The 16,347-nt window shown below is 35.1% G+C and overlaps 2 protein-coding genes across 4 annotated transcripts; one reads left to right on the top strand and one right to left on the bottom strand.

Moving 5' to 3' along the window:
- Window positions 1–4,102: 4,102 nt before the first annotated feature.
- On the top strand, window positions 4,103–5,911 carry LOC120173384. Of its 3 annotated transcripts, none has more exons than XM_039180576.1 (2): window positions 4,103–4,244; window positions 4,716–5,911. In XM_039180576.1, the coding sequence occupies exon 2, from the start codon at window positions 4,718–4,720 to the stop codon at window positions 5,771–5,773; it is 1,056 nt and encodes a 351-aa protein (XP_039036507.1). In that variant the 5' UTR covers window positions 4,103–4,244; window positions 4,716–4,717; the 3' UTR covers window positions 5,774–5,911. The 3 variants fall into 3 exon arrangements, with proteins under 3 accessions (XP_039036507.1, XP_039036506.1, XP_039036505.1); XM_039180575.1 differs by having other exon boundaries at window positions 4,702–5,911; XM_039180574.1 differs by having other exon boundaries at window positions 4,696–5,911.
- Window positions 5,912–6,858: 947 nt separating this feature from the next.
- On the bottom strand, window positions 6,859–9,404 carry LOC120173417 (BTB/POZ domain-containing protein SR1IP1-like). Its single transcript, XM_039180600.1, has 5 exons — window positions 9,307–9,404; window positions 9,144–9,213; window positions 8,379–8,993; window positions 7,756–8,295; window positions 6,859–7,669 (listed from the first exon to the last, which is right to left on the bottom strand). The coding sequence occupies exons 1-5, from the start codon at window positions 9,402–9,404 to the stop codon at window positions 7,121–7,123; spliced, it is 1,872 nt and encodes a 623-aa protein (XP_039036531.1). The 3' UTR covers window positions 6,859–7,120.
- Window positions 9,405–16,347: the final 6,943 nt, after the last annotated feature.

Below are 16,347 nucleotides of genomic sequence, written 5' to 3'. Positions count from 1 at the left end.
ACGAGTATGGTTGGGCTATTTTGTGAACATTTGAAGTTATTGGGTTAATTTTCGGATGAAAAAGAATGATTTTGGGTGTTTAATATCTAACAAATGCCGGTGAAATAAAATAAATATTAATTTTTTTAGTAGTAATAGTAACATAGTCTAGTTATAGGGGATGAGCTCCCATGCCTTATGTCATGGGTTCAATCTATGATGGCCTCAATTTTTTCATTTTCCTCTATTATTTTTTTTCTTGGCTAAAAGGAGATGGGAAAATACAAACTCAAGTCCTTGAACTTTCAGTATTTCAAAAATTATCCTTAAAATTGCAAATCCTCACAAAATAGTCACTGAAATCTAGGTAATTGGATTTAAATTAAAAAAAACTGCAAATTGGGGTGTTACAATATGGATGATCAAACCTTTCGATAAATCTTTGCCGTTTACCTTTCTATTTTAGGTACTTTTCATGGTGGGTATAAAGTTGTCTTGGTTGAAATTTCAAAATAATTGAATGCTTATGTAACACCCGTAACTCGTATAATTATACTTATACAGATTATAGATGTCACCCAAATGCTAAAAACATTTTTCAATTCAAGAATGATTTAAAATTTCTTATTTAAAATGGTAAATGATATTATAAAAATATTGTATCATATCAATTTATCACATACTATTTAAAACATATATTAATATGGATGTATACTATTCATATTGAAACAGAGTAAAACTGTTTAGTTTAACCATTACAAACCAGTTGCAAAATAATTTAACAGAGCAACTAGGACATTGATAATTACATGCCACTAACAAAGTCAAAATTACATCATATGATGTCTTACTGATATTGTAGTGTATTCCTGGATGTTCGGAGTGCCCTTTACTCTTTACTCTATCCTTGGATTTTTACCTACGCGTGAAAATCATCACACGCTAAGTATATACTTAGTGAGGCAATTAAAAATAATAAACAATGCAATACAACTCATGCATGAAATTTAATGTCATAAACAAATGCCATAAGATCATGTTACCAACATATCCAATATTTTACCATGATCAAAATAATATAAAATTTCTTATCAATATACTTACCATTTATCTCATAAGCTCGTAAGCTTATTTTACCAATATACTTACCATTTATCCCATAAGCTCATAAGCTTAATTTACCAATATACTATAAACCATAGACAATAGCCCAATATAAAACCCTGAGGACCCTGGGTATTCGAGTAATATTTGCACCATAGTTCTACACATAATGTCGTGTCCACCATATACACCGAAGTGCATTACACATAAGGTCGTGCCCACCATATACACCAAAGTGTATTACACATAAAGTCGTGCCCATCATATACACTTAGTATCCTTACACACTATAGTGTAATATAAGCCTGCAGTTGCTATACTCTATGGCATGCCAACTATACTATGTCCCTCAATGACTTAATTGGGCAATATAGTCTATTTTATTTGATTCCTCCATGGCAAAGTATATTATCATAACCCGAAAACATTCATGGTAAAATATCACATTATCCATGATCAATGCATTATAATTTCACAACGTGACATATCAATGTCATATCGAAGTTATAAAAATGACATAATATCATGCTGATATAAACAAGGTAGACTTGTCGCAAGTCTTCCTAGTGATGTATAAAACATATATATACATTATGTATAAAACATCTATGTACAATGTCATGCATGTATTGCACTCACCTTGACACTTTATATATTCCAAAATATGTGCCTCACTATGATCCACAATAAACTTTTTTATACATGACTTGCTTCGATCTCAAATCAATCACAATCTGTATAAATCGTAAATTCATAACAATACATATGTTAGTATTGTACTAACATAAACACATCCCATAACAACTCCATAATATACTTGAAACTCAATTTCTACCAAATATTTAACAATTAATAATTCCTTTTAACATTGGCACCAAATTTTCCAATTTACACAAAATGGTCATTCACCATTTTATCACTTAGATTCTTAATACCAAAAATTTCAGCATTGAAATTATTACCAACCAATTACTTTTACAAAGGTACAATTACATTTAAGTACCCCAACTATGCGAATATTGTACTTAAATCAACAATCTTTTCAAACTTCCAAAATAGTCATATTTCACATCTAAACACTCATTTCAATTCCAAAACAGTATTTTCCAATATAGTACATCAATTATTAAACAATGATGCAACCATTCACAATTTTTCCAAAATTGCTGAATTGGTCCTCCAACTTTTCAAAAATTACAAAATGGTCCCCAAATTTTTCTAAGGCTTGTAGAATAATTCCTACATCATTTCCAGATCTTATATAATTTTTCTCACTCAAATACATCATGCTCGAATTCTTTATCCTTTAAAACTATGTTTTCATGATTTTGCTCGATTTTGATTCGATTCAAGCATGAAATCAACTTTCAATCAACCTTATAATATCTCTACTATCAAATCCCTAATTAACTCTCATCAGAACACAAAGTTTCATCAACTTATAGTTTGGCCGAATTTTATAGAATTATTTCTAGGAAGATTGAACATGTTTTAACCATAAATCAAGCTTGAAAATGAATCTACAATCTCTAAATCATTAAGATTTATCATCAATTTCATGAATCCTATCATGAACATAAACCCTTAGATTTGGGATCTTTGAATTCCAGCAAGATTAGAAAGAAATATTGGTATAAAATGATAGCGTTTTTCGCGTAGATCACTTTCCTATTTCACGACATAACCCGAATTCCAAAGGAATTGAGTCAAAAATGGAAAACAAATATTTTTTTCCTTACCTTGGTATAGCTCACGTCCATGGAGAAGAGATGAACACTTTGGCATGAAATTTCAGATATTTTTCATGCTTATCTACCATTAAATTATCATTTAATGAATATTAAATTCATTAAATTGGGAAAATACCAATTTACCCTTAATAAAACTTCATAATCACCATTAAACCAAGACACTTAACCTTATCATCTTCCAAATCATATCACATGAACCTTATCTTCATCCATAAGTCAAATATGAACAAACAATATCTTAGTTTATCGATTTGCGCTTAACTTTTTTCAAAAATTACAATTCAATCACTTTAATCAAACGATACAGATTAAACATAAAATTAAATCTTAAAATCCAAAGATTTATATTATTTTCCAACATTTAAAAATGTGAAAATAATATATATTTTCGAAGTCAATTGCAACTTTTTAAAATTACCATTTTAGTCCCTAAACTTTTTAAAGTTTATATTTTGATCACCAAACTATAAAAATTTATAATTTGGTCACTCACTAAATCCATTTATGGAATAACATTCTTTTTGGGAAAATAACCACTTAATTCCTTAAACTTTTCCCAATTTTCTATTTTGACTATTAAACTTTCAAAATTTATATTTTGGTCATTATCTAAATTTTTGGTGTATTACAGCTTATTTCTTTAAGATCGTGGTCGTAAAATCAAATTGGAATCACTAATTGAACTAGTTAAATTAAAATAAATTAATTTGATAGTTGAGTCATTTAAATCAAATAAAAAAAACAGAGAATTAATGAAAAACATGAGCTGATAAATAGATTAAAAATGGTTACTTTTTTTAAATGAGGTTTTCCATCATGTTTGGATTCATTTAAATCACTGTTTATGTATATATGTGTGTATATATATATATATATAATACTTATGATTTTAAAATAATTAGTAAATAATAACAATTTGAACAAGCTTAATTATTGAATTTTTTTATCAATATATACTAATATATTTAAATTAATTTTTATACGAGATAAAAATAATTATTAAATAATAAAAAGAACGTATATATACATATGCATATACAATTTAAAGACAACATACAGAGAAATTTTGTTAACTAAAATAACTAACAAACACTAAATAGAATGAATAAATTATTTTAATAAGCATATGATGATGGCTTGGTTATCTACTATCCATTAAAGATTGATTTTCGAACTGCAAACGCCTACATAATCAGACACGCCCAACTAGCAGTAGTTCAGATTTTAAATACCGCACGTGTTACATTGACCTTGATGACTTCAAAGGAAGCTCAAAAAAAAAAAACACCCAACTCTTCGCTTGATTCCTTCATGCCCTAAATCTCTTTTCTTTCTACTTTCTCATTCACTGATTATTATTTCCCTGTAATTCAACACAATTGAATTCGGTTTCACAGTTCTTTATTTCAGGTGGGTTTTGCCTTTTTTCAATTTTTGGTTTTTTTACTGCTCCAGTGTCTGGGTTTTTCTGTTTTGGGGTTTTAGGAATAAAGCTGGATTTTTTAGTGTATGGAATTTGCTCATGTTTTCTTTAAGGTGTTTGGACTTGAGATTGGCAGGCTTTAATGTTGTAGATTTGTGGGTCTGGCTTTCTGTTTGAGTTTTGGTTTTTGATTGAGTGATTACTTAAATGTAGTTAATTTACTGCACATTCTACTTTTTTTAGTCTGGGTTTTGTTAATTTTGCTTGAGTTGTAGTACTTTTGGAATTGGATGATTTCAGTAAACACTGTTTTTGATCACCATTTGACTTCCTATGTTAGTAGATGACATCACATTGGGTTTTTTGATATTTATTTTTGGTTGAGAATTAAGTTGATTTTTCATGGATATTGATGGTTTTCCATTTTTGTGGATGAAATTTTAGACTTTGGATGATAGTGATGAACTCGGAAACCGAAATGCCTGCCGGTCGTAAAGTTTCTACAGTAGATACTTTGGAGCTGAAATCCCAGATTGCAAGGAAGATCGGGCGCATAAAAGCCGGGAAGTACTTCAGTCTTCTCACTAGATTTTTGAGCCTCAAGATTTGCAAACCTGAGTTTGATAAGCTATGCATCGGTGCAATAGGGAGAGAAAATGTTCGTCTTCATAATAATCTCCTCAGATCAATTATTAGAAATGCTTCTCTTTCAAAGACTCCTCCACCGATAGCGAACAAGTTGGAAGGTCCTTTAAGTGTTAAAGTGCCGAATGGGTATCAAAGAAGTAATCTTCAGTCACTGTGCAAAGACTTTCCTCAATCCACTCGTAAGAGTAGGACTCCAAATCTTCGCGATCGTAAGTTAAGGGACCGCCCAAGTCCTTTGGGGCCTCATGGGAAGAGCCATAACACTGCTTGTGAAGATGCAGTTCTTGAAGTACAAGAACAACAGAGTGCTACTGAGTTGCTTTCTTTGGGTAGCAGACCACCTGGATCCGTTGAGGATGGTGAAGAGGTCGATCAAGCTACGGGAAGTCTGAGCATTTACAGTAGGAGTCCTGTGAGAGCTCCACTTGGCATCACTTTGAATGCTAAAGGAATACGAAAAGTACCACGGAATGGATTAACATCTGCTTCCGAGACTTGTTGTTGCAGGGGTGAACTACCTGATACCGGTTCTTTGAGGAAAAGGTTGATCATGGAAGGATTGAATATCTCAGTAGATTGTGCCGATTTGTTGAACAATAGCCTCGATGTTTACATGAAGAGATTGATAAAACCTTGTTTGGAACTGGCTGGTACGAGGTCCAGGCAAAAACTTATTGACCGGGGCCAGAATCAGCCCATGGCCTATTTGAATGGGATGTGGCCTGTGAGATACGCACCAAATCAGAGGGGCCCCGTTTCTGCATCAATGTTAGACTTTCAAACTGCGATGGAGATGAACCCCTATATTCTTGGAGTAGATTGGCCAACGCAACTTGAGAAGGTGTGCCTGCTTACTTCAGAAGGGTGAGAACCAAAACTAATTGGCCTCATGATTCGAGTGAAACTGCATTCCGGCCAGAGCAATTTTGAGTTATTTCGATTTTGACGTTCACACTAACATTGGTCTCGAGCATATCATTTTTATACAATAGATGAAGTAAATAAGTGAAAAGGTTACTAGAGTTTCCGACAAAGCTGCTTATATTTTAAATATGTCATGGCTCTGAATTATCCTGGAGGTGTGATGTCTCAACTAGGTGAAATCCAACAATATTGACACTTAGACGGCAACTATCTCCACCTGGTATTTATAGATTTGTTCCAGTTAACACCTGTTTTCATAATAATAGAGAACATCTTCGATTTTTCTGGCCTGGCCCGGTGTTGTTGAATTTGTCCTGGGAAAGCTACTGGTTGCTTTCATGGATCTTATAGGTTAGGTAACGAACTAACGATATCTCATGATTGTTGTTTAGTTTGTCATGTGTCACTTGGATATTAAATCTAATGCTTCTAAGCTCTTAAACGGCCCTGTTCATACTTCAAATACTCTGCCAGTCCTTGATTTGGATGACAATTCTACTGAATTATGGAGATAGTTGATAGTGTATTGTACCGATACTTGAACGTCTCCAGTAGTTAGTTTCTTGCGAAATCTGTAAAGGGAGTTCATCTATATGAATTGGATCAGATATGGAGAAGTATGGAACCAATTATTGCAGTGATATGGAAGAACATAGTGCAACTGATGTTTGATTGATTTTGTTCAACTGAATTTGTTACTTTTTTTTCCTTGTAATGTTAGGTATGTTTTTGTTTGGATCATAAACATGGGCATGCTAGAGAAATGAATTGTAGGCCCTAGAAAATGAAATTTTGTCTGATGGATCATACGTACTCTCATGTATCTGACTTTCAGTTTATTCTCAACCATAAAATAATTTCCAATTATCCATTTGCTGGTGCATGATTTTAGATAACTGTCTCATTTGGGACCCATCTTATCCCTAGCAAAAGAATATTAACTGATGATTCAATCAAGAAAAAATGTGATTATAAAACATACTAAAAATTACAATATAATCAATCAGAGTTCCAGAGAAGTAGCTTTCCGACCGGCAAAAACCTCCATGATATCACCTCCTATGATCACCATAAATGATGTGGTATCAAACACAAAGATGATACTATTTACAGAAACATCATACAAAAGAAGCAGACATGGAAGGGGGTCCAAGAACCAGGGTGCCCCATAAAAGAAGAAGAAAAAAATAAGTAGATGAGAGCTACAAGTTGGCTCAAGCCTTATAAGTAACACATACATTAAACACTTCAGAAAATGGTAATGATGATTTACGCAAAGCAACATGTAGTGTCAAGATATGGAGTGCCTCCTATTTTTTGCTGGTCTTGTTCGACCTTTGCCACCTGGACCTGAAACTCCGTCTGCCCGGACGAAGGGATAAAGTCGCCCTAGTTTTTTAGAAACAGAATTCATGAATGATTTTCTAGGCAAAGGAGGCTTATCAGATGATGGCGTAAAATTTCCCATGGGACTGCTTACTGCTGATTTTGCTGATGTTGATTTCTCTATTTCTTTCAATCTCATTTTCATTTTCACTAGCTCTAGTTTCAATTCCTCATTCTCTCTTTTCAAGCTTGAAAGTTCACCTGAAGCTGGGTGGATATCAGTAGGGTATAAATTCACCCTGGAAGAAATGACAGCAGGGGAATCTCCACTCGAGACACTTCCATTCATGACATCTCGAAGGCGTTGCTGCTCGTAGTAAAGCACCTGAACCACGGTCTGGACTGGAAGACGGTCGTTTTGAGCCGCGTGAGCACAAGCCTCCCGTGAGAGTTTCTGACAATCCATTAAGCTGCAAACTTTCTTCCTCTCCAAGTCGGTTATAGTGGGATGAGCCTATTAATTGCAACCGAAAGGCGAATTAAAATGACAGCTTTAAGGAATATAACTTGTTTATCAAAAAGATCATAAAAGAGATGTACCTTGAGGTAGATATCTATGGCTCTGTACATCCCATCCTCTGTTACCCTTGATTGTTCTGGAATGAGTTCAGCGAGACTCATGAATTTCGATACAGATAGATTACGGTCAGATGCTAGTTCAGCTAGGTAGCTCTCCATTAGCTTTCCCACTCTTTCCAAGTCACTTGGTGGAGGATAACTGTACTCATCTTCTTCTTTGTATCCAAAATGGCTGCCTTCAGCATCATATTCAATGTAGTTCGTCAAGATTCGCTGAACAGTGTCGACATCAAACAATGTATCCCCAGTAAAAGAAAATGCAGGAATCAAGAGATCATCTAAAACAGCCTGCCCTAATTGCAAGGCCATCCTTTTCTCCAAATCGATTCGACAAGCAACAGTTGTTTCGAGGTATAATGCTGCACGAAGCAACATGGATAGAAAGCTTACGGACATTGCATTTTTCTCTCTAGGCAGAAGACTCACTATGGTTTCCAACACAACCCTTTTCTCATGTTCTTGTCGTGGCTCGATTTTCTTCCTCCCCTTTCCGAATACCTCCTGCACAAGAAAGGGAGTCTGCACTTTTAGACATCAAACATATATCCGGTATACAAGTCAATTATGTTGGTATGGAGTCTCACCAAACCTCTAAGAGCTTTTTGTGCATAAAGCATAAGCACTGGACCAAGATCATATTGTTTAAAACCTCTTGCTATCATCGCAATCAGAACCCGTTGGAAGATGTCAATTCGAAGAACAGTTAAATCTTCAGCCCACCAATCGACAATAGGTTTCGAGCTAGTGATTGTCGAAGAAATGACACTATCATTGCCACTATCAGACCTGCTAGACATACAAAACTGACTCTCTTTGCAAGCTAAAAGTGCAACGGCGTCTATGCAACGGCTCACCAATTTAACCTCCTCGGCAATTGGCAGGAGGATTTGAGACATACGTAACACAGAAACAGCTCCTGCTAGGCTCTTAAGTGCCACTTCATTCAAGTAGGCTTCAGTTCTTCCCACAAGGTTTCTGACTGCATAATCCTCCGTCATCTCGAGATACTCGGCGGCACATCTTAGCATAGCAATGTTTTCGGTGCTTATCTCGAAATTTATCCCATAACAGAATTTAGCTGCGAGTTCAAACGAATCTGCTCCTCCTGGAACATTGGGGATTTCTATGACTGAAAGATCAGCATCATTGGATTCTGATACAACTTTCCTTATGTAACCACTCTTAGAGGCCAATGGAAACTGGAGATCAAATAGAAAAATAAGCTCAAAAAGTGCACAATTCTGCCATAAATTCAACAAAATCCAGAGGCTAACTTGGTTTGCTTGTAATTCTAATGAATGGAAAATGGAATTATATGTTTCCCAAAATCAAGAGTATCTGATTTCTACCTTATGCAGTGAAAAAGAAACTCCTCCAACTTGAACTGTGACATCACTGGGGATCTCCTGTGAGAAAATCCTGGAAAAAAAAAGGATCAAGTTATTAATTTAAGAAGCCAACTTATACAAATTGATAACAATTAAGGGGGAAAAAAGGGTATAATAACTATACCACTCGCTGGTTCTCTTCATGGCTGTGGAAAGAAGATCCTTTTTAGATGACATGTTGAGACTGGTGGGTGCGGTTTCTTCCTTATCAAGAACCACCATGGAAGACACTGAAGAAATTTTGTAACGATCTTACCTGTACCTCCATTACACCATAGACGATGAGAACCTAGGCACACAGAATTTCTGACACGATGCTTATAGCTGTTACAAGTTATAAAGAAGCAAAAAAAAGTCATTTCTTTCACTGTTTTGTCGTTTTTCTCACCTTTAATGCTTTAATGAGAAGCTGAGACACAAGCTCAAGCCGAAGCTCTCATCTCTCTAAATCTCTAACGACAACTGCATTATCTAACTTCAGCCATAAAAACGGTCATCAGAAATGGAGAATTCCCAAAACTAGGCCTGCCAAGGAAACTAGAGGGACAGCCTGCAAGGTGGGCAAAGTTTAATTTGAGTGGCAATTGAGGTAGTAGTCGAATGAAATGAGGTGAATATAAGAAGATAGGTGAAGATTAACAGTTTGTGGTGCGGAAATTTTAGGCTGTTTTTTTCCCCAATTAAAGAGATGATGATGACTTCAGTTTCCTTGGCAGCTACAGGTTGAAAGTTACATATTCCCCTCCGCAAACCTAATATTAAGATATGATTTATAAACTTATTTCCAATGGTTTTCTCAAGAAACGAGGTCTAGTGCTTTTGAAATACTTATCGTATTTCTGTAACATATTTCACATTAAACTCATGTTTTATAATTTATCTTTTCGTTAAATTCTTCAAGTCTGCTCGTTCAGAGTTTTTTCCAAACGATCATTAATTATTATATTTTTTAACCAATCGAACGAAATCAATAATAAAAGAAAATATTATTCTTTTTATAAATTTTAGGTTAATTGTATCTGCAGAATGTATAATGTATATATTGTGAATACTTAAAAATGATTTTGAATATAAATTATTTTATTAACATTCTAAACTATCAAAGAGAATATGTGCATAAAGAATATCTTAATTTGATAAAAACAAATAAATATCAGTGAAAACATCAGATAATTTTACGGTACAACCACTTATTATAAGATTAATATAAGGCGCAATCTAAAATATTATAAAGCAACATAATATTTTAAAATACTAACTTTTTCTTACTTTTTTCTTTTGCAAACATATTTTAGGTTGCAACTGAAAATGTTACAATTTTCATAATATTTTAGATTACAAACGAAAATATTAAAAATATATGATCAAAACAATGTTGTTTATAATATTTTAAGTAACACTTTATAATATTTTAGGTAGATCATTTCCTTACCTTTATATTAGAATATCGTACCCCATAACTCCTCGAAAGCATCACCATTTATACTTGTCTATTACCCTTCTATCCTATTAAATGTGTCTCTTTTGATTTTTAAAATTATCTCATTCAAAACGTCCTTATAGAAAAATTAACAATCAATAACATTTATATTTCTTTTTTTACCTTATATGTCTCACTCTTTTATACCTATAAAAAATCTATTAAATTTATTAATCACTTTTTAAGATAATTTTATTATTTATTTTAATTAAATATATCTCATAAAATTATTTGTATAGTTAATTTAAAACACAAATAATGAGACGAAAGTAACATAGTGATGTTCATCTGTTTTACGCAATGCAAGGGCCCCCTTAAAGTTGATAGTTCATTGGGAGATGATTAATCTCCAATCCATCGTAAGATTTGATTACCGATGGGGTATATATTTCACAGCTATTCTCGGCCCCATCCATTGGATTTCGTGCTGAGTTGGGATCCATAGGGGACCTGTCACCTCCATTTCCACTTCAATTCCACGGGGAAAAAAGAGAGATTTGTTTCAACTTTCAGGCACAAAATCAACGGTGACCCCCTCATAAAAAGGAAATAGACCCATGCTAGCCATGTGCACGGTTTTATAACAGAATAATAACAAACTCGACCCATCAAATTATACACACTTAAACCATTTAATTTGGATTTCCCAGCTTCACGTGCAGAATTAAATATCCATGGTCTTGAGAAATGAGAATTGTTTAAAAAGCAATTACTGTAATTTTCCTTAATGAACCAGTGAAGTATTCATGACTTATATATCACTTGATTGCTGAACTGAGAAGCAACATTCTTAATAAACTTTGACAAATATAACCGTGCAACAATACTCTAACAGTCGATGGTTTTGATTGCTTACTGTTAGAAAAGTTAAAATGATTGTTAAAGGGAGGCATCGAATTCCACCGAATTCGGTGTAATAAATTTTGATTGAAATTGTTAACGGCATAAGTGCATTTTAGCCATTGTACTTTAGAGAATTTACAAGATTAATCCTTAAGCTTCAACTATAAATACACTAACCCATTTAGCTTCAAAATCATCCTAAAATCTTCTAGTTCTCTCTCAAGTGTGTTTTGTAAACACCTGTAAATTTTCTCTTTAGTAAAAGATTTACAGCAGTCCGGAGATGTAGGCAAAATTGGCTAAACTTCGTTATCAATTTCGGGTATTATTTTTTCGCTTTTATTTTGCATTCTCACTAATCTGGTTATAGAGAAATTACTTGTTATCGTTTATTTCCCAACAACTGGTAATCAGAGCTTTTGGTTGTGAATTTTGTCAATTTTTTGCAAGGTTACTATGCATTACTATTCACGTGAATAGTGAATTTCGTGAATAGTAAAAATTTTGTCGGCGATACGAATTTGTCGACAGAGGTGTTCTAATACACGGTGGTTAGCAAAAATTATCAGAAACGATCCAAACGAAGCCAGATTCGAGTGGGAGCAATGGCTGCAGATGAAGGGAATGTGAAAATTGAAAAGTTCGATGGTTCGGACTTTGACTTTTGGAAGATGCAGATTGAAGATTTTCTGTACCAGAAAAATCTATATCAACCTCTATCAGGAAAACAACCAAAGGGCATGAAGAATGAAGACTGGGCTCTTCTCGACAGACAAGCCCTCGGAGTTATCCGACTGACGTTATCCCGCAATGTTGCTTTCAACATAGCAAAGGAAAAGACCACGGCGGGTCTTATGGCGGCTCTCTCCAGTATGTATGAGAAGTCATCGGCCTCAAACAAAGATCACTTGATGAAGCGATTATTCAATTTGCGGATGGCGGAAGGGGCATCAGTGGCTCAACACCTGAATGAACTCAACACAATCACAACCCAGTTGAGTTCCGTGGAAATTGAATTTGATGATGAAATTCGAGCTTTAATTCTCTTATCATCTCTACCAGACAGTTGAAATGCTACTGTTACAGCAGTTAGTAGCTCGTTGGGGAACAACAAATTAAATTCGACGATATTCGGGATCTGGTATTGAGTGAAGAAATTCGATGGAGAGAATCGGGTGAAGCATCAACCTCCTCAGCCTTGCACACAGAGTCTAGAGTGATAACTTCAAAAAGAAATTCAAATCGTGGCAGATCCAAATCCAAAAGGGGAAAATCAAGAACGGGAAAGAAAGATTATACCTGTTATAATTGTGGCAAGAAGGGTCACTTTAAAAGAGATTATCGAGCACCGAAGAAAGATATCGGCGCACAGGAATTTGCCAACATGACAGAGGAGACAGGTGATGTCATGATGCTAAGCATCAACAGTCCGATTGAATCATGGATCTTGGATTCATGGGCATCTTTCCACTCCACCCCATGCCAAGAAATCATGGAGAACTATGTCAGTGGTGATTTTGCGAAGGTTCATCTAGCTGATGATGAAACATTAAAGATCGTCGGAACATAAGATATCCGACTAAAGTTGTCAAACAAGACCACCTGGAAGCTGAAAGGTGTGAGACATAGTCCAGAACTCAAAAGAAATTTGATTTCTGTTGGAAAGCTTGATGGAGAAGGATATAGTACAACCTTCTCAGGCTGTGAATGGAAGATTACCAAAGGAGCACTCGTCATTGCTCGTGGTAAAAATACTGGTACTCTCTATGTAACCTTAAACTTAGAGAATATCATTGTTGCAGCAGATGCTGATGGAAAATCAAACCTATGACACCAAAGGCTTGGCCATATGAGCGAGAAAGGGATGAAAATACTTTTGTCAAAAGGGAAGTTGCCGGATCTAAAGAGTGTAGATGTCGGACTATGCAAGGATTGCATCTTTGGAAAACAAAAGAAAGTCAGTTTTGCAAAGATTGGCAAGACACCTAAGGCTGAAAAATTAGAGTTGGTTCATACTGATATATGGGGACCATCTCCAGTTCCATCTCTTGCAGGCTCACTATATTATGTCACATTCATCGATGATTCAACAAGGAAGGTGTGGGTTTATTTTCTGAAGAAGAAATCAAAAGTCTTTGATACCTTCAGAAAATGGAAGGTCATGGTGGAAAATGAGACTGGTTTAAAAGTCAAGTGGTTGAGGTCTGATAATGGAGGAGAGTATATAAATAGTAGATTCAGAGATTTTTACGCAAATAATGGGATTAAGATGGAGACAACAGTTCCCATGACACCGCAGTAGAATGGCGTAGCAGAGCGCATGAACAGAACTCTGAATGAATGTGCCAGAAGTATGAGGATACATGTCGGATTGCCCAAATTTCTACAGCTTACCTGATCAACCGTGGGCCCTCAGTTCCCTTGGATAGTGAAATACTAGAGGAAGTTTGGAGCAATAAAGAAATAAATCTTTCACACTTAAGAGTGTTTGGTTGTATTTCTTATGTACACATAGATTATGCTGAAAGAAGTAAACTTGATGTCAAGTCCAACAAATGTGTCTTTGTTGGTTATGGTGGTTATGATTTCGATTATCAGTTTTGGGACTACAAAAATCGAAAGATCAACAGAAGCAGAGATGTTATTTTCAATGAAAATGTGATGTACAAAGATAGATCAACCATAGAATCAAGTAGCTCCAATACCGAAGCTGAAACAAAGGAATTTGTTGAGTTCGAGGAGATTTCTGGAAATGATGTTCAAATCAGACCTGAAACAGTTCAAGAAGAACCAGGCACACCAGAACTAAGACGCTTCTCCAAAATTCCTAAACCAACCCAGCGTTATTTGCCTTCTTTGTACTACTTGTTGCTGACTAACAATGGTGAACCAGAGTGTTACGATGAAACAATGCAGGTGGAGGATTCAGTCAAGTGAGAGTCTTCCATGAAAGATGAAATAGACTCACTTATGTCAAATCAGACGTGAGAATTAGCTGAATTACCACCAAGCAAGAAATTGCTCCACAACAAGTGGATTTACAAGATCAAAGAATAGCATGATGGGAGCAAATGCTACAAATCAAGATTGGTTGTCAAAGGTTTTTAGCAGAAAGAATGTATTGACTACAATGAAATTTTCTCTCCAGTCATAAAACTATTTACAATCAGACTGGTGTTGAAAATTGTAGCTGCAGAGAATTTACATCTTGAGCAGTTAGATGTGAAGACAACTTTCCTTCAATGTGATTTAGAGGAAGAAATTTATATGAGGCAGCCAGAAGGATTCATAGAGACAGACAAGAAAAACTTGGTATGCAGGTTGAAGAAGAGCTTGTATGGTTTAAAACAAGCTCCTAGATAGTGGTACAAGAAGTTCGATAGCTTCATGAGTAGCAGTGGTTTTACCAGATGCCAAGCAGATCATTGTTGCTACATCAAGAGGTTCGACAACAGCTTCATTATTTTATTATTGTAATGCTCGTTACAGGCTCAGACATGCAAGAGATTATAAATTTGAAGCAAAAATTGTCGAAGCAGTTTGCTATGAAGGATCTAGGCACTGCAAAGCAGATTCTTGGGATGAGTATTAAGAGAGACACAAAGTCGAGGACTTTGATGTTATTACAGGATGAGTACATCAACAAAGTACTCTCCAGGTTCAACATGCAAGATGTTAAACTAATAAGTACACCTTTAGGTGATCATTTTAGACTCTCCAAAGAACAATAACCAAATACGGAGAAAGAACGTGCACACACGGTGAAGGTGTCGTATGCCTCAGCAATTGGAAGTCTGATGTATGCCATGATTTGTACTAGACCAGATATTGCTCATGCAGTGGGAGCTGTTAGCAGGTACATGAATAATTCGGGCAAGGTACACTGGGAAGCAGTCTAATGGATCCTCATATATCTGTGGGGTACCACAAACAAAGCACTTTGTTTCAAAGGTAGAGATACGATACTGACAAGCTATGTAGATACTGACTTAGCCGGAAATGTTAACATCAGAAGGAGCACTATAGGGTATGTCTATACTCTAGGAGGAACCACAGTGAGTTGGGTTTCTCAACTACAGAAGATAGTTGCTCTCTCTACAACTGAAGCAGAATATGTCGCTATTACAGAAGCCAGCAAGGAGATTGTTTGGCTCCAAAGTTTCTTGGAAGAGTTAGGCAAGAAACAAGAAAACAATGTCTTGTATTGTGATAGTCAAAGTGTTATCCATCTAGCAAAGAATCCTTCTTTTCATTCCAGAACGAAGCACATACAATTGCGATATCATTTTATCCGGTCTTTTCTGGAATATGAGATTTTGAAACTTGAAAATATTAGTGGAGCTCAAAATACGGTGACCATGAACAAACTGAAGTTGTGTTCAGCTTCAGTTGACATGCTAGACTAACAAGACCAGAAATGTTGTTGCATTGATCGAGGTGTGAAGACAGATTAAAATCAGTCTTCAAGTGGGAGATTGTTAAAAAAGTCTAAAATGGTTGCTAAAGGGGGAACCAAATTCGGTGCAATAAATTTTGGTTGAAATTTTTAATGGCATAAGTGCATTTTAGTCATTGTACTTTAGGGAATTTACAAGATTAGTCCCTAAGCTTCAACTATAAATACCCTCACCCATTTAGGTTCAAAATCATCCCAAAAATCCCAAAATATTCTAGTTCTCTCTCAAGTGTGTTTTGTAAACACCTGTAAATTTTCTCTTTAGTAAAAGATCTGCAGTAGTCCGGAGACGTAGGCAAAATTGGCTTAACTCCATTATCAATTTCGAGTATTATTTTTCGCTTTTATTTCGTATTCTCACTAATCTGGTTATAGGGAAATTACTT

This window comes from Hibiscus syriacus, unplaced genomic scaffold (genome assembly GCF_006381635.1).
Source record: "Hibiscus syriacus cultivar Baekdansim isolate YM2019G1 unplaced genomic scaffold, ASM638163v2 tig00111947_pilon, whole genome shotgun sequence".
Lineage (NCBI taxonomy): Eukaryota > Viridiplantae > Streptophyta > Magnoliopsida > Malvales > Malvaceae > Hibiscus > Hibiscus syriacus.
This window is presented reverse-complemented; position numbering and strand designations above follow the sequence as displayed.